General features: G+C 54.2%; 9 protein-coding genes across 9 annotated transcripts; 2 read left to right on the top strand and 7 right to left on the bottom strand.

The window, feature by feature from the left end:
• Positions 1-470: 470 nt before the first annotated feature.
• On the top strand, positions 471-1,243 carry JCM15063_005508 (LYR motif-containing protein; the record flags this gene model as incomplete). The annotated part of the gene is made up of 3 exons (XM_076675729.1): positions 471-574; positions 663-753; positions 827-1,243. 3 exons carry the CDS (start codon positions 471-473, stop codon positions 1,241-1,243), a joined length of 612 nt encoding a protein of 203 aa, XP_076536868.1.
• Positions 1,244-1,786: 543 nt separating this feature from the next.
• On the bottom strand, positions 1,787-4,602 carry JCM15063_005509 (uncharacterized protein; the record flags this gene model as incomplete). Its single annotated transcript, XM_076675730.1, has 12 exons — positions 1,787-1,792; positions 1,873-1,979; positions 2,053-2,272; positions 2,338-2,499; positions 2,573-2,811; positions 2,881-3,037; positions 3,113-3,213; positions 3,285-3,549; positions 3,613-3,688; positions 3,761-3,854; positions 3,945-4,035; positions 4,108-4,602. 12 exons carry the CDS (start codon positions 4,600-4,602, stop codon positions 1,787-1,789), a joined length of 2,013 nt encoding a protein of 670 aa, XP_076536869.1.
• Positions 4,603-5,281: 679 nt separating this feature from the next.
• Positions 5,282-7,268, bottom strand: JCM15063_005510 (methionine adenosyltransferase; the record flags this gene model as incomplete). The annotated part of the gene is made up of 7 exons (XM_076675731.1): positions 5,282-5,649; positions 5,719-6,114; positions 6,183-6,210; positions 6,276-6,518; positions 6,588-6,655; positions 7,144-7,170; positions 7,241-7,268. The coding sequence occupies 7 exons, from the start codon at positions 7,266-7,268 to the stop codon at positions 5,282-5,284; spliced, it is 1,158 nt and encodes a 385-aa protein (XP_076536870.1).
• Positions 7,269-7,746: 478 nt separating this feature from the next.
• Positions 7,747-8,463, bottom strand: JCM15063_005511 (uncharacterized protein; the record flags this gene model as incomplete). The annotated part of the gene is made up of 1 exon (XM_076675732.1): positions 7,747-8,463. The coding sequence occupies one exon, from the start codon at positions 8,461-8,463 to the stop codon at positions 7,747-7,749; it is 717 nt and encodes a 238-aa protein (XP_076536871.1).
• Positions 8,464-9,916: 1,453 nt separating this feature from the next.
• Positions 9,917-10,429, top strand: JCM15063_005512 (uncharacterized protein; the record flags this gene model as incomplete). Its single annotated transcript, XM_076675733.1, has 3 exons — positions 9,917-9,953; positions 10,034-10,233; positions 10,304-10,429. The coding sequence occupies 3 exons, from the start codon at positions 9,917-9,919 to the stop codon at positions 10,427-10,429; spliced, it is 363 nt and encodes a 120-aa protein (XP_076536872.1).
• Positions 10,430-10,564: 135 nt separating this feature from the next.
• Positions 10,565-11,719, bottom strand: RLP24 (ATPase-activating ribosome biosynthesis protein; the record flags this gene model as incomplete). Its single annotated transcript, XM_076675734.1, has 4 exons — positions 10,565-10,988; positions 11,081-11,290; positions 11,466-11,535; positions 11,668-11,719. 4 exons carry the CDS (start codon positions 11,717-11,719, stop codon positions 10,565-10,567), a joined length of 756 nt encoding a protein of 251 aa, XP_076536873.1.
• Positions 11,720-12,753: 1,034 nt separating this feature from the next.
• Positions 12,754-15,288, bottom strand: JCM15063_005514 (uncharacterized protein; the record flags this gene model as incomplete). Its single annotated transcript, XM_076675735.1, has 5 exons — positions 12,754-13,346; positions 13,419-14,115; positions 14,187-14,249; positions 14,317-14,838; positions 14,908-15,288. 5 exons carry the CDS (start codon positions 15,286-15,288, stop codon positions 12,754-12,756), a joined length of 2,256 nt encoding a protein of 751 aa, XP_076536874.1.
• Positions 15,289-15,962: 674 nt separating this feature from the next.
• Positions 15,963-17,491, bottom strand: ILT1 (Ilt1p; the record flags this gene model as incomplete). The annotated part of the gene is made up of 10 exons (XM_076675736.1): positions 15,963-16,183; positions 16,255-16,296; positions 16,366-16,469; positions 16,538-16,617; positions 16,692-16,799; positions 16,869-16,918; positions 17,022-17,092; positions 17,158-17,209; positions 17,271-17,295; positions 17,441-17,491. The coding sequence occupies 10 exons, from the start codon at positions 17,489-17,491 to the stop codon at positions 15,963-15,965; spliced, it is 804 nt and encodes a 267-aa protein (XP_076536875.1).
• A 196-nt stretch (positions 17,492-17,687) lies between these two features.
• On the bottom strand, positions 17,688-20,884 carry JCM15063_005516 (uncharacterized protein; the record flags this gene model as incomplete). The annotated part of the gene is made up of 5 exons (XM_076675737.1): positions 17,688-17,760; positions 17,835-19,667; positions 19,737-20,114; positions 20,188-20,342; positions 20,414-20,884. 5 exons carry the CDS (start codon positions 20,882-20,884, stop codon positions 17,688-17,690), a joined length of 2,910 nt encoding a protein of 969 aa, XP_076536876.1.
• Between the last annotated feature and the right edge of the window lie 178 nt (positions 20,885-21,062).

Here is a 21,062-nt window from a genome sequence, read left to right on the forward strand (position 1 = left end):
GGAAAAGAGAACGGCCCCCGCGACAGTCGGTGTCCCGCTCACATGAGTGTTTAGGTCCACGGTACCAAACTCAAACCTAGGACGAGTCCTCCCCAGCTGCTTGCCTGGGAGTGAGCAGCCGATGAGTAACGACAGGAACGGAGGACAGCCATAGAAAAAGGAAATCGAAGGGGTAACAATGAATCTTGATGTCATGATCACTGAACAAAGGATATGCACGGATGTGATCGCGTTCGCTGGAAGCCTGTTCTTGACGATCGTGAGGGGCGATCATCTAGGCTGCGTGCATTGCAATACCTCGTAGTGATCCCTCGGAATACTGAACGTGAATCAAAGTGTGCTTCAAGGTGTTCAGACAGGGGCTTGTGATGATCAATGTCTCTCTCCACCTATTCCTCTCTCTCTCTGAACATCTCGTGGATCTCGTCACGCGAGCAGCATCAGTCGCGCTCGCACAGATCCCGGGAAGTATGGAGCTCGCAGCAAAATCCCGGTCATTGTACCGATCTCTGCTCAGGACAGCGCAGCGAATGCCGGACGACCATCGTCGAGCTCTCATCGTTTTCAGAGCGCGGTTCGTGGCGCAGATCCTTTCTTCAGCTTGCCACATCACCATATCTTGGAGCTGACGGCTGTGGCCTTTGCTCCCTGTTCGCCTTCAGATCTGAATTCGACAAATCCCGTTCGTTGACTGCTCCGGACGAGATCCAGGAACGTCAACTCGAAGGAGAGATTTACAGGGATCAACTCGAGGTGTGTATTCCATTCTCTTGTTTGGGGAAAGAGAAAAGAAGACCTGATTTCATGAATTCTTGTTTCTCAACAGTACCAAGCAGAACATCTCGTCTTACTGTCGAAATCGTCGAACCTGCTCATCCCCGTCGACATTCGATCTTCTCCGATCTCATCTTCGACACCCACAGCTCGAAAAGTTGGACCGAATCGCCCAAATCAGCCATCTCGACCACCTCGATCAGTGACTGCTCCCCTCCCTCAGTCTGAACCGATAGCGGATCCTCCTACTTTGCTCGATCGAAGGAAATTGTTGAGAGCGTTTGCGTCTCGCAAGGAAGGTGCAGTCAGGGGTAGATCAGGTCGGAATCGATTCATGCAAGGTCCGGAACCGAGTTGGATCCTCAAGAAGCAGCGAAAAGCGGAACAAGCGGCGACTCAAGAGGGACCGGAATCTGAAGGAGAAAGAACAGGACGTCACGAGAAGGGTTGTGGATGCGCAAGTCATTGAAAGTCGAGACCAAAATCTGAACGATTGCTGCCATCTCTTCGGGAAGAGTAAGTGTTCTAGTACTGTCACGCATGGCGGCGGGAGTGTAAGACGTCACTGACACACGCAGCAAGGAACGTCTTAGCAAGACGCTTTCCCGACCAAGAGGATCCGACTCTGATCATCCCGCCTCGGGCGCAACTTCTTGCCGTCACCAAAGACCTTGCCGGAACCTCAAGCCCCCAAGATCCGCCCTACTGTGGTTACGGAGTGTCGCAGTAATGACTTGAGCGCGAGCTCATTGAAACCAGAGACACGGTCACGAGACCAGCTCGTACGAAATCAACGAGCGGAAAGTGGGAAAAAAGTCTATGGGAAAATTTTGAAACCGGGGATATCCACTACGAGGAAATCATACACTTGATGAACAGTGTCACTGCTAGAACGAAAACAGCACACGGTCTATGTACAAACAGTATCTTTCTCTCTTTTTGTTCATGCCAGGAATGACGGTGTGATAGCGGGATGACGACGAGCCATGCCTAGATGGAATGTCCTTGAAGCTTAGAACTGTTTCCAAGAGGCCAGAATTGCAAAGCAGTCAGCTAACTGCATGAAATTTTGCGTAAAAGAGGGATTTTCAAACTTACTCTCGAGAGGTCGCGACCGAAAAGACCTCGCTTGATCCAGTCGAGCATGAGCAAGCACCTCGTACGAAGCGAGACTGCTTCCGACAGGTACACACTCCTCCACAAGTCTGCGTTCCATCCCCAGAAACAGATGTCAGCTTGATGATTCTTTACAAGGTCGAGGATTCGAACAAAGCTTACACATGGCGGCGAGCCCTCCCGCGAACGAGAAGTGTTCAATGTCAAACACGGCCGAGTTGCCAATGTACGCCAACGAACCCATGTGACGGTACGAGAACGGTTCGTACAAGAGATCATCCGGATCGTCATACACACCGTTGTCGATTGCGACCTGATCAATGTGCGATTGGGCCAGCTTCGAGAACTTCTTGCCGAGGTACTTGCCCTCCTGATCAGCAACCTGTTGCATAACAGAGTACGTCAGTTTTCGCTCATGAGGTGATCAAATGTGCGGCGCAAACGAACCTGGGCGGTGGCGGGCAAGTTGGTGATCTTCTTCGAGATTTGGATAAACATGTCGGCGAGTTCGTTCAAGCCGAGGGTTTCGTCACTGCGCTTGTACTGCTCAAATACATCGTAGATCTTGCCGAGGTGTTTCTTCGACGCAGGGAACTTGCGTTGAACGTACTGAGACGCGCGCAAAATTCAGCCTTCTATCAGAGGGACTCGGAGATATGGACAGTCCTAGGGACAAGCTTACACCCATCATTTTCTGGAATTCTTTCTGGTCAATCTTGCCGTCCTTGTCCTCGTCGCATCGCTCGACAAACTCGAGCAGGTGATCGACGAGCCTCGTCTCGATCGTTGCGCAATCTCCGAGCGCGTAAACGGTACCGAGAGGGGCTCCAAGTACGCGCAAGTGCGAGTCCACCTCGAGCGCGTGCTTGTGGTATTGGTTCGGCAGGAGAGACGCGACCCGTTGAGTGAACGGGTTCATAGCTTGGAGCGCAAGATCATTCAGCGTCAGGTGTTTCCCGTAGTAGACACGAGCGCAAGGTGACAACTTACCGATTCCAGTGGACCAGAGAGTGAAACCACTATCAATTTCGTGCTCAGTGGTGGCACCCGTATTGGGATCCTTTGTCGTGTACACGACCTTGTCGGGGTGAACTTCCTTGACTCGTGCGTTCAAGATCATGTCAATCTCGTTCCTTCGGAATCTTTCCTGAAGAGCCGATTAAAATAGAATTATTGATTAGTCTTGACTATCTATTTGGCGGCATGAACGAGATAGGCGCACCTCGGCATAGGTCGAGATCTTTTCGGCATACGTGTTGAGGATGTGGTCTCGCGATTGGATAATGTGCACCTTGATCTCTTCTCGAAGGTAGTGAGGCATGTCTGTGAGAAGAAGAAAAAACGCGACACGTCAGAATTCAATGCTATCGCACGTTGTCAAGAGAACCGCTCACAGTTGTTGACATCCTCGGTCACCATCTCCCACAGTTCGCTAGCAAACTCGACTCCAGTCGGTCCACCGCCGCACACGACAAAGTTCAACAGCTTCTTCCTTTCCTGTTCGTCCACCGAAGGCAGCGCAGCCTTTTCAAGGTTGTCCATCACCCTTCGTCGAATCGCCTGAGCGTCTTGGACCGTCTTGAGTTGGAAACAGTTCTCGAGTCCCGGAACTCCGTGGGTCGAGTTGACGGAACCGCAAGCGATGACAAGCTTGTCGTACTGTTCTCGCACAGCATGTGTCAGAAATGAAGAATTCCGCTTATCGGACAAATAGTGGCGCACGGGAAGGTAAAAGTTTTCACAGCCTCCGTTTGCTTGAACCTCGAGAAGTCGTCCCGAGAAATCAACGTCAACAGCGCTGCCGTTCAAGCTCAGGGTGAGCGAAACGTGCGAGCGAGGGAAGGCAGATTAGGAATCGTCAATGCCTCACCGGCCCTGAAGGAAATGACCCGAAACTCGAGCGATGATCTTGCGGAGAGGCTCGACCAGCGAGCGAACTTCGACAGTACCGACAGTAGCAGAAGCTGATTAAATCACGTATGCAAACAACGAGTAATTAACCCCAACATCAGTCTTGTCGCGAGGAGACACAGGTAGGAAATTCCGCAGCTTACGCAAGAGAGGGTGGAACAAGAAGTAGTTCTCGGGCGAGACGACCGTCACATGCCACAAGTCAGGGTCGAGGTTCTTGAGAATTCCCACCGTCTGTCGTTCATTCATTATCGATGTCAGGAAGTTCCGTCATACGCTCGAATAGGGATTTTGCGTGGAACTTACGCCCCATCCACCACCGACGATGACGAGCTTCTTCTTGCCTTCACCGCTCGAAGCAATCATGCGCTCGTCCTGGTCGTCCATCAAGGCAGCAGCGATCTTGAGGTTCTTCTTGCCGCCTCGCTCGGGCTTGAGTGCGAGGGGATCGATCGGGTGATCGTTCGGAGCGGTGTGGGAGTACGTACTCGCATCGTATCCGAGGAGAACGAGGAGGGTTACACCGAGAGAAGCGGTGACGACGATCGGAGAGACTCCGAGTGCGAACCAGTACGGGTGTCGACGGTAGAACGGCCGAGGCTTGCGCGCTGGCGGTGGTGGGGGTAGTGATTGTCCAGGAGGAGGTGGAGACGGGGGAGTCGAGAGCGAGCGGAGCTGGTGCGACGGGCGAGGCTGTAGGAGCGATCGCGTCGAAACCGATGATGTCGTCGAAACGGACGACGACGACGTAAAGAAAGACGGGGGCAGGCGGGCCGATCGGTTCACGGTAGATCGCAACATTGTGTGTAGATGCTCTACCGAGCTGTTGAGGCGCGGACGGTCGAGGAAGAGAGCGACAAGGTCAAACCCATGCCGAGCTGCGATTCACGATCACACCGACCGCAGGCAGCGGGATCATGCATTCTCTTTTCTCTAAGTTTTGTGCTGCTCTTGTCGTCGGAACAGGCTCTAGCATAAATCAGTGCTATATTGCGTCGTCGGTTTGTTCAGATTTCTATGATCGGTTTAGATCTATCTACCGAGCTCGCCTCGCGCACGCACAGCTGCTCGCACTCACTCTCGCTTTGTCTCTGCCAGGGTCCAAACAAAGGGGTTTTTTGGTGTGCGCGTTGAGGCGGTCTTTTTTGTAATGCAAGTGGTAAACGGGAGCTAGGTGGGGGTAATGCGAGATAGGAAGAAAAGGGAGGGAGAAAAGGCAAGCGAGAGACGCTTGAACACATTTTGGAGGATAGCTGCTATCTTGGAAGTCTAGTGGGGTCCAATATAGGAGATAGAACGAGGTCAAAGAGAAGTGGGTATTTGGGGGAGGGGAGGAAGGGAAAAACGAAACGCGAGGTTGACCGCAAAGGAGTAAAGATGGAAACATGTACAACGCGAGTGTCGGATCGACACGCCCAGAGAGAGAGAGAGGAAAAGAGGAAAGGGTACTGCTGAGAGAAGAGATCGTAGAAGCGCGCGCTTAGACGTTGATCTTCTTGGTCTGCTCCCACGGGAATGCAGAGTGACCAAAGTGACCGTTGCGAGCGGTTGCCGAGTAGATCGGTTGCTGGAGGTTAAGCTCCTTGACAACGACTCCCGGACGAAGGTCCCAGTTCTTGAGGACAATCTTGCGGAGGTCGTCGTCGGATCGGCCGTGCTTGACACTTCCGTAAGAGTCGACAAGGATAGACAGCGGCTCGGCGACACCGATAGCATAAGAGAGCTGGATCAGGACGCGCTCGGCAAGGTCGGCGGCAACCAACGACTTGGCGATGTAACGAGAGATGTAAGCGGCTGATCGGTCAACCTTCGACCAATCCTTGCCCGAGAACGCTCCTCCTCCGTGAGCTGCAGGCGTGCACAAGGACGTGCGTCAGTCCACGTCCATGAAGTCTCAAAAGCGCTCAATATACATACGGCATGCTCCTCCGTAGGTGTCGACAATGATCTTGCGACCAGTGAGACCGGCGTCACCTTGGGGACCACCGATGACGAATCGGCCCGAAGGTTGAATGTGGTAGATGGTCTTCTCGTCGAGGTACTTGGCGTCAATCACAACCTTGACCACCTTCTCCATGAGCTCCTTCTGGAGGTCCTCGGTCGAGATCTCCTCGGCGTGTTGGGTCGAGATGACAACGGTGTCGACGCGGAGGGGCTTGACAGCTCCGTTGGCGAGCTTCTCGTACTCGATCGTGACTTGGGTCTTCGAGTCGGGGCGGAGCCATCCGAGTTCACCGGAGCGACGGAGCTCGGCCATCTTGGCGTTGAGCTTGTGCGAGAGCATGAGGGTAAGGGGCATGCATTCCTCGGTTTCTATAGAGCAAATAATTCAGTTCGTGAGTCTCGCTGCAGACCTGCAGTATGCAAGGGGTACCGCGTACCGTTGGTGGCGTAACCGAACATGATACCCTAAGAATAGGAAGAATGAGTTATAAAGGACATGGCTTCGACACTATACCACGCGGAGGACTCACCTGGTCACCAGCTCCGTGGTTCTCGAGGTTGCCGTGGTCAAGACCTTGGGCGATATCGGGGGACTGTTGCTCGATAGCGACGAGGATGTTGCAGGTCTTGTAGTCGAAGCCCTTCTCGGACGAGTCGTAACCGATGCGCTTGATGGTGTCACGGATGACCTTTTGGTAGTCGACGTGGGCCTTGGTGGTGATCTCACCGAAGACCATGATCATACCGGTCTTGGCAGCGGTCTCGCAAGCAACCTGGGTTTGTCCCAATGCGGGTCAGAACCTGTGTTGTTCCTTCCTTGCGAACCAGAACTAGCAACATACCTTCGACCAGGGGTCCTCGGCAAGGCACGCATCGAGGATGGCGTCCGAGACTTGGTCACAGATCTTGTCTGTCGGTTCGAGAATGGCGAGATTCGAGTTCGCATAACGGCATTATGGATGGACGGCAGGAGATTGACCGAAGCGATAAGAACATAATATAGAAGCTAGAGTCAGTACGCTGCGTGTTGGAAGGTTTAGGCGAAGTGTTCTTTCGTTTCGACACGTGGTGACCGTATCGGAGTAGGCTCCACTCGAGCCGGTTTCCATGTGTCGAACGCATCCCTCGGTGATGTAAGCGACAATCCGATTGCCGACTGGCAGTCCTGGACTGTTCCAGTACGCGCAGAAGCTGTGGCAGCACGCGATAACCGCCTTTGGCTTCGTTTCCCCCAACACGCGTTCCAAGCCCTTCCGGATGCTATCGGTGACCGTCTGTGGTCATCCGAGTATGCCGAGTGCCGCTGGAGCGTCTTGGCAGCGGTTCCCGAGGGTGCCGAAGTGCCGTACTCCGCCGTGTCGACGAAAAAGATTTCCCGAAAACAAGGGCGAAACTAACCGGGGTGACCCTCGCCGACGGACTCGGCTGAACAGATCAGGACAGCGAAGTCAGCTGAGCATGTCCAACTCTCGAGACTGCGTGTTGGCTGACTCACAGGTGAAGAGGAACGTGTTGGAGGCCATTGAGAAACGTGGGAAGAAAAACTGCGGGTATAGGAGGACGCGGGAGGAGCAGGAAGCAGACAGCGGACAGCACGGGTCAGCGGCATGTCTGGTGTAATCGCAGGTAACAGGCGCCTCACGAGAAAGGGGTGGGAGTGGAGGGAAAGGGAGAGTGTGCACCTTGTGGCTTGCAAGTGCAACTTGCGCAAGCGACTTGCGTGATTTTCCGTTGACTCCACTTTCGCGGACCTCTGTTTGAGCGCTTGTACTGTTCTACCGCGTAATAGTCTTGCCTGACAACGTCTTCTTTCTCTGCATCTCGCGAACGGCATTGACACTCTGGGCGAGAGCGCGAGAGGATAGAGTAATTGCAAAAGGGTATACAACATCATGGACTGACAGATACGATACTGAAGACGTGCCGGAGTACTGCAGAGAAGGAACGACATGCAACTGACAACAAGAAGATTCAAACTTTCAACTCCCCCTAGATTGGGCCTCACAACCTCGCGCTCGCGCCTCCGGACGTGGCGAGCTTTTTGGCCTTTGCTTTGAGTTCTGCCTCTTTGAGCGCGTCGAGCCAGCTCTTGTGTGACTTGTTCGACGACGACGAGGGCAATGGTGCCGACCCTACGAGCTGACTCTTAGCCCGACTTGCAGCCGCGGAAGACGAGGAAAGGGATCGTGGTCTTGCGGCCAGAGGGTGGGTCGGCAGCGAGGTAGGCAGGAGATTTGGCGAGGTCAGGATTGTCGTGAGGACGTCGATCTGTCGCTTGGCCTCGGCGACGCTTGGTCGAGGGGCGGTCGCGAACGAAGCGGCCGGTGGCGCGGGATCTGGGAAGTGCGGTAGGGACAGTGTAAGCGAAGGAGGGCAGCTGGGCGATAGCGGGTGCGATGGCCCCGAGCCTTGACCTCCGATCTTTCCGGAGGAGCCAAGTACGGGCAAGGAGAAGGCTGTAGGCGACGATGGGCGCGAGTCCAGGAAAGAAGTATCGATCGTCTCTCGAAAGATGTGGTCCATATCGAGTTCGCTCTCGAACATGGGGAACGGAGGAGGTGTCGGTAGCTCAGTCGTGGTAGGTGATGCGGACGAGACCGAGGACGCAGATTGGGTCGACCACAACGAGTGCAATACAGAGGACGTTGACGGCGACGACGACGGGGCCAAACCTGCGAACCACTGGGTGGCAGGGGCGGGCATATCCTGAACGGTCATTGTATTGTCGATGATGACTCGAAATTGTCTGATCGAGAGTTGGACTATGCGCGGCTGAGTGGACGTGCGTTGTTCCCTGCTCGACCGAGGACGACAAAGGGCAAGAGGAGGAGCTTTGTTAATCCGCCTCTGCTATGAGGACACCGTGTGTCGAGTACAGTGGGTCGTCGGGGATCCAGAACGCAGAGAGAACGAAATCTGAGGTCGAATGAAATGCGCGTCGTCTCCCGAAGAACAAACGTCGGCGACAAGTGGGGAATTTACTTCAAAATGTCCGATCGCAACCGCTTCTTTCTTTCGGACATCGAAAAGCGCGGGCGCCCTTACCGGGCCGCGATCAACTCTTTCTGCTCCCGCCGGCCCGTCTGTCGCCTGTCGCCTGGTCAGTGGTTGGGTTTTGGAATCCTCTCGCTCGCGCTGCGAGTGGAGTCCGAACTCGCGAAGTCCTCATGGCGCCCCCCACTAGAATATTGCTTCGGGCTTGTTCGGGCCTGTTCCCGTCTCGATCGGGTTTATACCAATACTGACTTCGTACCCAGGTCGCGTGAGTGATCACTAGTCAGCTATTGCTCCGATGCGAGCTTTGTGCCCTGCCAAATCCGTTGACGCAATCACCACGAACCCTCTCCGGACCTCGATGCGCCTATGATAGGTACAGACTCATAAACAGCGCCCACGAACGCCCCCATCTGCCGAGAACCGAGCACAGTGGGCTGCAAACGTTTCGGAGACAGGAAAATAGCTTCATATGAACCGGGACCGGCCTGTTCGACGGCGTCCCGATCGACTCGGGGCGCTTCCCGTCGAGCTGCTCCACCTGGTGCGCCCACCCCCCATCCCAACCTTGTTGAGCCGAGGTTCCAGCCGTTCCGTCCACTTTTGAGCTCAAACTTTTCTCGGCCAGATTCTTGGGCACGTTGACCTTGCGGCGTTGTTAGCCGTCTCGCTCGTGTCGAAACCTCTGCGGGCCCTCGTACTTTCACGGGAGTGCGAAACCGCATGGCGTCGTGCGATCGAGGACCTAGGTGTCCCTGCGCTCGAAGCGCCATTGCAACCCGTTGAGCTTGCAACGCTCATCGTGGGGCGCTCTTGTCGAGTGCGCTCTCTTTGTGCCCGGCAGCTTCCGTCCGCTCTCCCCGCTCATCGAATTCGAGTGTATAGGTGTGCGGAAAAGCCACGCACCGCAAAGTCGATTTCTATTTGCGGTGTCGTCTCTGTACAAAATGTTGGCAAGACGAGCAAGTCTGTTTTCCCTGACCCGAGAGGACCCCGCTGGACTCTCGCTCCTTGGCTAACTCTGCTCGAAAATTCTCGGTGTTAGGATCGTATATGAAGGACCGGACGAACCTGATCCCGCTTTCGAATGCTTTTTCGCGGGAACAAAGCGCTATACACCGCGTTCGCGTCAGTCGTGTGTCATGTCTGATCATAACGTTGCTATGCTGACTCTATAATGCTTGAACATTGGATTTATCAGGGAGTGGTCGAAGGTGGAAGAAGCTCAAAAGTTCGTCTCTCCCCCCTCTCGCTGCAAACGTCTGCGTCTCTGATTCCTCGCTTTCTCAACTAGCGTTCTTCCTGTTGTCTTCACTTGAAGCGACTTCCGATTACTTGTCTGAACTGTTGCAGCCACAAGTCGACGCGTACGAGGTCGCGCTCGAATTGGATCCGCTCGCCGAACTGGACGATTTCATGAGCGCGAGGAGTTTGCCGACGTCGATACAAGCCAAGCTCGACGAACGGCAAGAGTGGGTTAGACGGGTGTTCCGGGTGAGTCGATCATGCGGTTGTCGCACGCACAATCTTAGGGAACTAAAGCCACGATTGGTGGCGGAGATAGGACGGGGAGAAACTGACAAAGTGGAACGAGGCGAGGAACAAGGCGGATCGAGACGAAAAGAAGCGGATCGCAAGGATGCTCGAACAACACGATAGCGAGCAGCATAGAGAAGAGGCTGCGAAATAGTGTGACAATACAACGAGACACGAACGAAGAAAAAGCTAACCCGTACAGAAAAAGTTGAAAGAGACAGAGAAGCACGACAAGGACGAGTGGTGTCGTCGCTGTCGAATCTAGAGTCTAACGACCGTATCTCGTAAATCAATCCATCGACATGCTCGCGCCCGAAGCTCGTCTCAGTGCACTCTTCTTCTTGGGCTTGGTCGCCTTGACCTTGGTCTTGATCTTGTCCTGCACCTCTTCGTCTCCACCGACGTCCATGCTAATGTCGGCTTCCCGAAGCGCGTCCATCGTCGTGAGTTCCTCCTCGTCGCTGTCCATCTCGGCCTCGTCTTCGTCTCCCGCGAGGTCTTCGGCACCAGCGAATCCAACCGCACGTCGGTTCTGACTCTTGGCAATCCTGGCCGCCTTCTTCTCGGCTTTCGCTGCGAGGAGCACTTGCGATGCAGTGAGAGCCTTGCGGGTCGAGGCGGAAGGTTCTTGCATTCCCGGCGTGAGCATGTGGGCTGATCGAGTAACTTCGAGCGAGTCTCCCTCGAGGGATTGAGGTGCAGCAGCCGCCATCCTGTTTTCGTTAGAAAGGGATTACGATCGTCGTGATCGTCAGTTGGAGTACGGGCGAGAGCCAGAGTTGTCAAGGATTGGAAATGAACGTACCTCGCCTTGAAGAATGCACGTTCTCGCTTGGCCTTGACTTCGGCGATACGCTTCATACCCTCGACCGTCGCGTTGACCAAGTCTCGGTCGTATCGGACGGGCACGTGTCGGCGCTTCTCGAACGCGAGGGTGGAATCGACGGTCATCTCCTTTCCAGCGGCCTTTCGGAACGCCTTGGTCCACTTGAGCTTTCGAGGGTTTCGCTTCATCCTGTGCAGGTTTGCAATCCCGAGGAGAGCGGCGTGCAGATGATACGGACGGGTCGGGAGCACAAAAGGGTCGTGCCGGGAGTGGAGCGGGTGAGGAGATCAAGTAAAGCAGGGTTGGAGCGATCAGCAAAGTGCAGGGCAAGCACTGCAAGAGAACGAGGCAGAAGGTAACGCACTTGAAGTTCTTCGAGCACTTTGACCGGCAGAACCTGAAGCACTTGGCGTCGTTACGGACAAACATGGTGCCTAGAGACGATATACAGACCGGTCAGCATGACTCGGCAGGGGCGAGGTGAGGTCGAGAGGCGACGAGGCGGTGAAGGTTGGAAAAGATGAAAGGCGGGAATGGGGCGATCGAGACGAGCGAGCGAGACGTACCGTGGCCAGGGTAGCATGGCGATCCACACACGTAGCAAGGTTCGATTTTCATACTGCTTCTGTGGTCAAACGCGAGGGTTGAGAGTGGTGAGGTTGATCAGCGAGATGAAAGAAAGTTGAGGGAGAAGATGAAGCCACTGCGCAGCTCTGCCCACTCGGGAGCCAGAGGCGCCGGGTACAGCTCTGTCCATTAAATTTGAAAGAACTTTCTACGTACTTGTTGAGACGCGGCGGAGTCGAGGTCGAGTGGAGGAGAGGGCCACCTAAGGGCTGCGATCTGCGCCTCCGAGCCTCGCTCTCTGCTGTTTCGCTTGAGCATAAAGAAAAAGCTCGATTTCTCTGTGCTCGCTCATACTTTATGATGTGCCATAAGTATGCTCTCGTGGTCTGTGGCCTGCCATCTGGGGCAAATATGAAACATCTCGAGCTCCGGACATGACAAGCAAAGGTGCGCTCTGTCCCTCATCTGGACACCTATGTCCTTCGCGAACCTGACTCGGAGGGGACTGTTTCGGCGCTCTCCTTATCTAGAGATCCTCTCACCAAATAGCGAATGAGCAAGGGGGATCGAGTAGGCCGTTGAGAGTGTTCGAGCTTCACCAAATTCCGAAGCTCAGACATCCTCCCCTTGCTATTCTCTATGTTCAACGCTGTTGATACTTGAGCATATCGACGGCAGAGAATGTCAGTGTGACACAAACTCCTGTCGCAGACCGTCTATTGCACAACGAGTGGCAACCGAGTCTGCTTTCGAGATACTAACGTTGCAATCCAAACAAAAAAGGCAGAGACTTCCGATCCCGGATACAGACAAAAAGATTACTAGGAAACGCCCATTGAACCAGAGCCAAGGATACCAAGAACAACAAACATTACCAAGAAAGACGGAGACAGGCGAAAACAAACCGAAAGATCCTGACCCGTCGAAGCAAAAGCTTCGTTCCAAGTAATACAGGTGGCAAGCAGCTATGGCCGCGTACATGTGAAAAGAAGGATCGTAGATGGGCATAAGGATACAGGGTGAAAAGCGACCTTTGAAACAGATCGGTTGCTTCGCAGGATCCCACCCGATCTCCAGCTAGCTCGTCATTGGAGCAATGACAGTGGCGATCTTGGCGACGAGATCTTCGCGACAGGTTCCGCTCGCTCGCGGTAAGCCGCTAGTGGACGCGCCACGGTTGAAGCAGAGAACGGAGGCAAGACCAGCTGAGGAGCGTCTGGAGAGAAGTAGGATGAAGAAGAAGAAATGAGTGACGCGGGAGAGGTCTTGGGCGACACCGAGGAAGACGAAGGAGTTGCGGGAGTGACGATAAATTGACTCGACCCCTTGCTCTTGCTTGGGGTCGCGGTGTCGAAACAATCGGGGTTGCCTGAGGACGATGCGAAGGAGAAGTCGTGCAGGGATGTCGGGGTCGTAGGCGCGGAAGAATAGGTAGACATGGAATTTGTGGACGAGGTGCGATCGTGGTTCGACGAGGGATCTGGTACCTCTTGCCTTCCTCCCTGTTTGCGCGAGTCGTCCATTTTTTGGATGTGCAGAATCGAAGAACGCCGGTCTGGAATGGTTACAGTCTGGAGTTGCCGCGTTTGAGAAGACCCTGAACGAGGGACGTTTGCCTGCACTCGCGATTGGCAAGTTGGCAGGAGCCGGTGTCGCGATGCAAAAGCGAGATCGAGTACTGTTGTGTCGTGTTCGCAAAAATCAGTTTCTCGTCTTGCGTGAGATCAGCACATGCAGGCGAGAGACTCACGATCTTTTCGCCTTTGACTCTCTGCCTCGTCCTCGTCTCTTTCGTCTCCGTTGTCGGATTCGCCCAGCAGCTTCATCAGCAGTTTGTGTTCTCGCTCGGATTTTGCTTTCAAGCTCAGAGTCTGTCCATCATGCCAGTCGAGCTGAATGAGCGGTAGTGCCCTCGCTGTGGGCGATTTCTTCCACGGAGTCGAGAAAGGCGACGAGGAGGAAGGAGTCGGTGAATGTGACCGAGATGAAGCCGACGAGAGCCATGTTGGTCCCCCGGGCAGAACATAGGTCGAGAGCGAATTGACACTTGCTGATGAGGTCATGGTCGAGGTTGGCATGAGACTCGTCGGTAGTGAGGGTATCGGTGACGACGACGAAGAGGCTGCGCCAGAGGAGACGAGTCTGATCGAGTCCGAAGGAAGGGGATAAATCGCCTCGAGGCGACTGCCTTTGATAACCCTCAATATCATCGTCGCCTCACAGAAGAAACCATCGTCAATTCCGATTTCGATCCGGCGAGTGACAAGGTCCTCCTTGGCTTGCTTGCCGCCGAAGCTTCTCCTTCGAGCATGTCCTTTTGTATGCGATCCGCTAGCACAGTGGCAGGTCGAGAGAGAGGCAGGGAGGACCAAAGCTGAAGCCAGGTGCAGGTATGGAAGATGGTACAGGTGTAGAGGGGGGTCGAACGGGAGGTGATACGGTTTCAGCTGTGTACGAGGGAATGTAGCGCAGAGTGAGCGCAGGTTTCGCACAGATATCGACTGTATACATTGCTCACAGTGAGAATATCGTTGTCCACCAGCTTGTTCTCGAGTGTAGCGTAATCCGGTAGAGCAGCACCCTGTTCAGCAGTCGAGTGCCTTAGCATTCGATCTCAGGCTTTGATTCCCGAAGGATAAATGGCTTACGGTGATCACGCTGACAAGAACCCAGCTCGCTGCTTGATGTTCAACGTTTTCCTCCGGAGTGCGCTCAGAGTCAATGCTCGTCTCGACTTGTACATTGCTCTCCAATGGTCGCTCAGTCAGACTCTTACTGCGCTCCATCCTCCTGCCCCTCCCATCCATGACTGGACTGGTATCGTTCCGTTGAGCGTACGCCTCCTGCTGCGTGGACGAATTTGATAGGAAGACGTCTGTCGGATTGAAAAACGCCATACTTGACCTCCTCGAGTGTGACTCGCTGCTCCGAGCACTCCGTGGCACAGGTGAAGGAATCTCCTGATGAGTGCCGTTTCGATCAAATTGGAGAAAAGAGGCAGAGAAAGCGGGGAGTTCCAATTCGTGTTTCGTTGGGGTTGAAGTTGCAGACAACGAAACTCCACGCGAGGTCGAGGATGAGAAGGGAGTGACCGGGGTAGAAAGAGAGGCGGAAGAACGAGAAGGCGAGGGTCCTGCGTTTGAATCGACGTACTGTTCCTTCGTGCTCAGCTTTTCGTCATTTAGAGCGAGAAGTCAGCCACATTCTGCACCACAATCATGACCTATCGTGCTGCTTACGCGATCTCGCAAAGCGCTCGCGAGCCTTCGAACGCCGTGACCTGCGATAGGTGTCCTGACGGACTCGCGATCCTCCTTCCTCTGTTGCCGAGCTTGCGGATGGTTTTCCTTCTCGCTAGCTTTGCCCCGGAAGCCCCTCACATTGTTGTCCTGGCCAGGGTGCTGAGTAGTCTGTCGTAGGCTTTGTTGTTGCTGTGTTTGTTGATCCACAAGGATTCGTCGCTTCAAGTCCAGGCAGGTCCACCCGACGGCAGCCTGCACCGTGATCCATTCGTCCGTAGGCAAGTACCTGACCGTAATCGTGAGTGATTGGCGAGAGGAGCTCTCGTGACTTGATTTGGCCGGATCCAAGCCGAGCGAATTTGGGTTCGAGGCGCCCATCGGTGTAGGCGAGCGGGGTTTCATCGCATGAGAGCCAGCGTCAAGGAGAGGATCGAGTGGCGCAAGAAGAGAAAGTCGCGAGGTTCCGTCGGATGATTCGGTCGTCGCGAGACCGTTCCGCGCGTCCGCGTAACGGCGCGGCCGTGACTAGTTCTTACAATTTTCCACGCGTCCCGCTTGATAGCGCCGGCATTACCAGACGGACAATGTTACTCTTCTGTTCCTTCAGCGAAAATCGGCAGTCGGGGTTTTTTCAGTAGAAAGTCACGTGCGGGAAAACTCTCTGCACGAGTCGCAACCGATCGCGGTTGTTGTGGACAGCCAAACAGAGCTTTTTCGTGAACAATTCAAACGATGTGTCAATGTCAGCGGAAAGCAGTGTTCCCCTTCGATAGCTCAGTGCATGGACAGTATTTATACATTTTTCTCCAGCAAGATGCGACTACGGACTATACCTGCAGGCGGTCAGATGACAGAACCCTCCAGAAGATCAAGGATTAATGCGCTCGATCTTGAGATGCCTCATGATTGATGACAGGGTCGCTTCTAAATGGGAGACGCCTTGACGACCGAGCGCGGCGTGATCTACATTCGCTTTTCTAATCAAGCTATTGACGTAGTCTACGGAAACATTTACAGTGATTGCGATATGCAGGGCCGTCTATTCTACAACGCTAAGCAGCTTTTGTCTCGCTCTCGCGAGGGATGACTTCTGGATTGATCCGCTTTTCGGCCCCAGCTCGCTCTTCCGTCCGCCCATCGACCGCCGTCATCTCTGACGCAAAGGTCGCATGGTGTTCCAGTTGCTGTTCAGCTTCCTTTTCTCTCCGCTTTGCAGCAGGATTGAGAACGATAGCCAAGAGGACAATCGCGACCTCGAATACAATGACGACCACTGAGCGAGGAATTACGACATGCGAGTCAGTTGGTGAAGTCAGTGCGGAAGAAGCAGGAGAGAATGCTCACAGTATCCGGCGAAGGCGACACCGTCGAAGGTAGTCTTGAAAGCTAAACCAACGAATAAAATGCGTCAATGGTCCCGCTAATCGCTTACAAGACTGAGAAGCAATCACGTACCGAGGGAGAGAATGCTGAAAACGGCACCAAGGGTATCCATCGCGAGGAACAGGTACGACAACCCAATCACCTTGCGGTCTTTGTAGATTTGCCAGAATTGTGGGCTACCAAGATGCTCCGATCGGGTCAGAAAATCGCAATGACAGAAAAGTGCTAGGCGGTAAACTCTTACAAGAAGCCAGCAGCGAGGCAGATATCAGAGAGGATCCCGAATGGCATCGAAGCTCCGACGATTCCTCGATCGACTCCCGGCTACATTGGAAAGTTGGCATTTATTATCAAGAGCCGCTTGACAATGAAGGGTACGGAGAAGAGCCACGGCGCACCTTGGCAGCAAAGTACATGCCCACTTCAAAGCCACCTCCAATCAAGCAGTATGCGAGAAAGAGTAGCAGTGTGTTCCTCAGCGACCACTTGCGATCAAAGTAGACCATCTGGTAAGTCGAGAAATGATCAGCCCGATTTCAAGCAACCAGGAAGATGCAGATCGACTAGAGACGAACCTGACAAAAGATAATTGCACAGAGCGAGCCGTACGCGTGTGGTTGCACGCCTGTGAGAACGTAAAAACGCTGATCAGAATACGTGTTTCGATAGTTGAATCTTGCTGGACGAGCAGATTGAGCCAGCAAGGGGGATTTGATAAGAGTGCGTACAGATTGGGATGTTGATGTCTTCCAGAATGGCGTAGATGCCGAGGAAGAGGCCAGAGAATAGCCATGTTGTGCTGTTCTCGTCGCGTTCGAATGTTAAATTGCTCTTTCAACATGTCAAATGCGAGATGAAACTCACTAGAGGGCGACATGCAAGCCCTCTGTTGTCCGGCGCTTGTGATTGAGGTAGACTGCAATGAGAACGATGCTTAATGCCAGCGGTGAGGACAGTCGATAGACGAATGCACACACCTTGAGGTATCAGTTGAATGCACCACTAGAGCAAGGTACGAGCCAAGACGGTCAGGCGAGTCAGGCGAGCGAATTGAAGGAGCGAAGAGGTCGGAATAGCCGGCACGCTCGAGCAGTTGCACGAGAGAAAAGATAGGGGCAAACGTCAAGATGACAGCCACGACACTCACCAGCACAGTCCCTATCGTTCCAGTGACGTTTTCTGCCACAGCGTTGACCATCTCGAATGTCGATAGGAGGCAATGGAACGGGAGAGAAGGGGAGAGCAAGTGACGAGCAATCACAGCGGGCGGCTCGGCAAGGGGCGGCACTCGTTTAGCCGCGTTTAGCCCTCTCTAAGGCTACGCGTCGCCCGACTCGCCGATAAGGAATATAATCGTTGCAGCGTCGGCAAAAGGTACAAGAGCTATGTGTATGCTAGATCGTTGTAGCCGCCAGCGATTGAGTCAGCCGTTCGACCTTTTTCTTCGCGTCCGTCAGCAGTTTCGCCCTGTTCAAGCGCAATGAACCGCCGTCAGACGCCAATACGGTGTATCTGTCGAGACAGTGAGAGAAATGACGTACTCTTCGGCCAGCTTTGCCTCGAGACCCTGAATCTGAGCTTTGCCCAAGCCGGTTCGGGCAGGCGAAGACGAGTAGGGCTGTTGATGGTGCTGGTCCAAGCTGTTCTGCTGCTTCCGCCTCGCGACAATCTCATCGACTCCAGGTCGCAACTCGTCCCACATGGCTTCGACCCGTTTTGCTTTCGCGTCGAGCCCTCCTTTCACTTCCTTCTCCAATCGTCCCAATTCGTCAAACCATTTCTTCTCGTACGTGCTCAACTTGTCCTCGCCCTGATGCCGCTCCATCAACCGCTGCAATACCCGATCCAACCGATCCAGCAGTCTGACCTGGTTCTCTTCGACCAGCTTCATCCGCTGCACGAGTCCGTCCGGTCTCGATGAATCGGTCGTGCTCGCCCTCAAATCTCCAGTCAAATTTCTCAACTCTTGCAGTTTCGAAAGTTGTCGAGAGAGTTCCTTCATCTGCAATTCGAGGCGATGTTGTACTTGATCGGCGCCCTGAACGAGTTCTCGAATGCAAGTCTGATACGATTCAACCTGTTTGCCAAACTGGCGTAGCGAGTCCGGGGTGATCGTCACTTCTTTCGTTTTCGTCGTCGAGTTTGAATCCGAGAGCGGCAAAGGTCTTGTCCGGGACTTGGTCAAGGCAGTCGGAACGACGAATTGCGAGTCGAGCAAAGAAACGTATGCTGGCGGTTTCGAGCCAGATTCATTCGTAGTCGCTGTCGTGCTTGGTGGCAGAGGTGATTCTGTCGATGGCAACAGATCTTGATCGACCCGGAGGCTCAATTCGACTCCGACGAGTTGCAACTGCGGCGTCGACGCGATGACCGAGTAGCCCAGGTAGACATCATTGATCATGTCGAAGCCGACGATCGGAGGATTCACAGCTTCCTCGTCCTCATTGTTGGCGTTTCCCCTGCCTGATCGAGACCCTTGTCGATCGACCGTGTGAGTCTTGACCACCCAGAACACCTGACTGTCTTCTCCCGCTGCTCCCGTGTCCTGAGGCTGCTGACGATCGAGTGCAGCTTGCCATTGCGTGTCGATCCCTTTGCCCAAGACCAGACACTGTACTCCCAGGCTCGAATAGATCCAGATCGTGTCGTTCCCGTACAACTCGTCCCTCTTCAAGACCGGCCAGTTCCTGCCTCGATCCAACGCTTGTTCAACTTGACGATCGTTCGAGAATTCTGAACCGTACCCGAGGTCGAGCGTCTCGAACACGAGCAACACTGGCAAATCGTCCTCTTCACCTTCCCGACTCGCCGTAGTCGTTTCTCCTTCGAACCTCGCCTCGACTTTTTCAACTTCCAGCCCAACCTCGAGTTTGCCGTCCGCATACACGACTGCAACGACTCCGAGGCATTTGCCTCGACCGCGTTCTCGCTCGGTAGAGCCCGAATACGAGACGTACACAACGTCCGTCGCAATCGTGTCCTGAGCGCCGTTGTCGAGTTCGACCGTAGCAGGCGCCAACAGGAAAGGCCCCTGAAGTTTCGGTCTCAGGTTCGGTCGCGAAACCGGTGCAACCACCTGCGCAACATCTTCGTCCTCGTATTGCTGTTGTCCCGAGTTCGAGGCGTCTTGTGGAGCGGGAACTTGTCGGAGCAGTGCTTGGAGGTATTGTAGTTGGAGAGTGTAGCGTTTCTCGAGGTCTAGAGAAGCAGGGGGAGGGGGCAGAATCTTGGAGCGATCTGATGATTGCGAGAGAAGGGATTTCGAAGCAGGAACGAGAGCTCCAGCGGTAGAGGTGGAGGAATCGGAAGAGAGGTAGTCGAGTTTTGTCGAAACGAAAGACGCCAAGCCGTGCAGGTAGCTCTTAGAGATCGATCTGCTTGCATGAAGCCCTCGTCAGATGGCATTTCTCTGTCGGATCATGGATATTAAATGGTAGACTTGCGATCGTTTCGGTAAGAAGGGACAAATCGACTTCAAGTCGCCGTTCTTCATCAGTCCGTACACCGTCATCTTGCCCCAATCGGCACCGGGCCCCTCCTCACTTCGATCAAAGGCGTCTCCCAAGCACATTGCTGTGGCTTCTCTACCCGCTTCGTCCTCTGCCGAGAAGAACCCTCTCGAGGCAGACGTGGTGGACTCGACAAAGGAAACCGTTTGGGACGGCTCCGAAGTCGATTCGTGCAGGGTGTACTCGCGCAGCTGGGCATCCGCCGTCAGGACGAGGAGCGACGAGAAATGTTGACCGAGAGGATGCCACAGCACTTGCGCGATCGCAGACGAGCCGGGTAGAGAGTGGTAAAACTTTCCAATTTCGAGACACCTGACAGGGTTCATAGTTGTCAGATTAGACTTCGCTGTATACAGGAGTCCCTCTTTTGGATCCGCTGATTCACCTGACATCGATGGTCGGACTTGTCGAGGCCGTCCAGCCTTTTCGTGGCAGTTCGACCACTCTGATGGAATGTACGCCGATCACTGCAAGCAGTTTCGAGTTCTGGTTCACGACGAGTTGATGTACTTCAAAGTTGATCTCGGGAGCATGCAACACCTGCTCGGAATTGAAACCCGTCAGTTTTTTTCAAGGATTATACTGAGAGAGACAGAGAGGGCGAAAGATACTTTGTATTCTCCGAGATCGCCTTGTGGGTCTTCGCCCGCTTTCGCTTTCGCTTGTTTGAGATCACAGATTCTCAACTGTTTGCCGACTGCGACGACGAGTTCGGTTCCGCCTCGGATGACCGCCGTACGCTGATTCCGTTTGCCCGCTCGCTGCAGTGTTTCGTCTTCGTACGGCGAAGCCGATCGTGCCTTTGAGTTCGTGCTACGCTTCGGTGTGGTGGTACGACTGAGGGTCGTGGTGTTCGGAATCGAGAACGCAGACGGTTTCGGCGTCAAGACGGGGAAGATCGCAGGCAGTTTCGGTGTCGAGGGTCGGATCGTGTCGAGCAACAAAGGTTGACCCCGTCCGGTCTGCTGCGTGGTAGTCGTGGCATGGAGAGGGTCGGCTCGACCTTGAGATGATGAAGCCGGCGCGTCTAGCGGTAACGAGAAGATGGCATGGCGAGCAAGGTGCTCGAGCCACGAGGACATGAGCTGCGAATTGTCGCTACGAGTGCGAGATTAGTACGCGCCGTCAGGGTGCGGCTAGGATGTAAGTCGATTCGGACGAGTGCATTGATATGTTCGACACTCTCCGGCTACTCTCTGCTTCTGGGTATTCTGGCAAGGTTCAACCGCTGTACTTTGCATTCCGAGGCACAATCCAAAG

This window comes from Sporobolomyces koalae, assembly GCF_050403365.1.
Source record: "Sporobolomyces koalae JCM15063 DNA, S_koalae_JCM15063T_v1_ctg2, whole genome shotgun sequence".
Classification (NCBI taxonomy): domain Eukaryota; kingdom Fungi; phylum Basidiomycota; class Microbotryomycetes; order Sporidiobolales; family Sporidiobolaceae; genus Sporobolomyces; species Sporobolomyces koalae.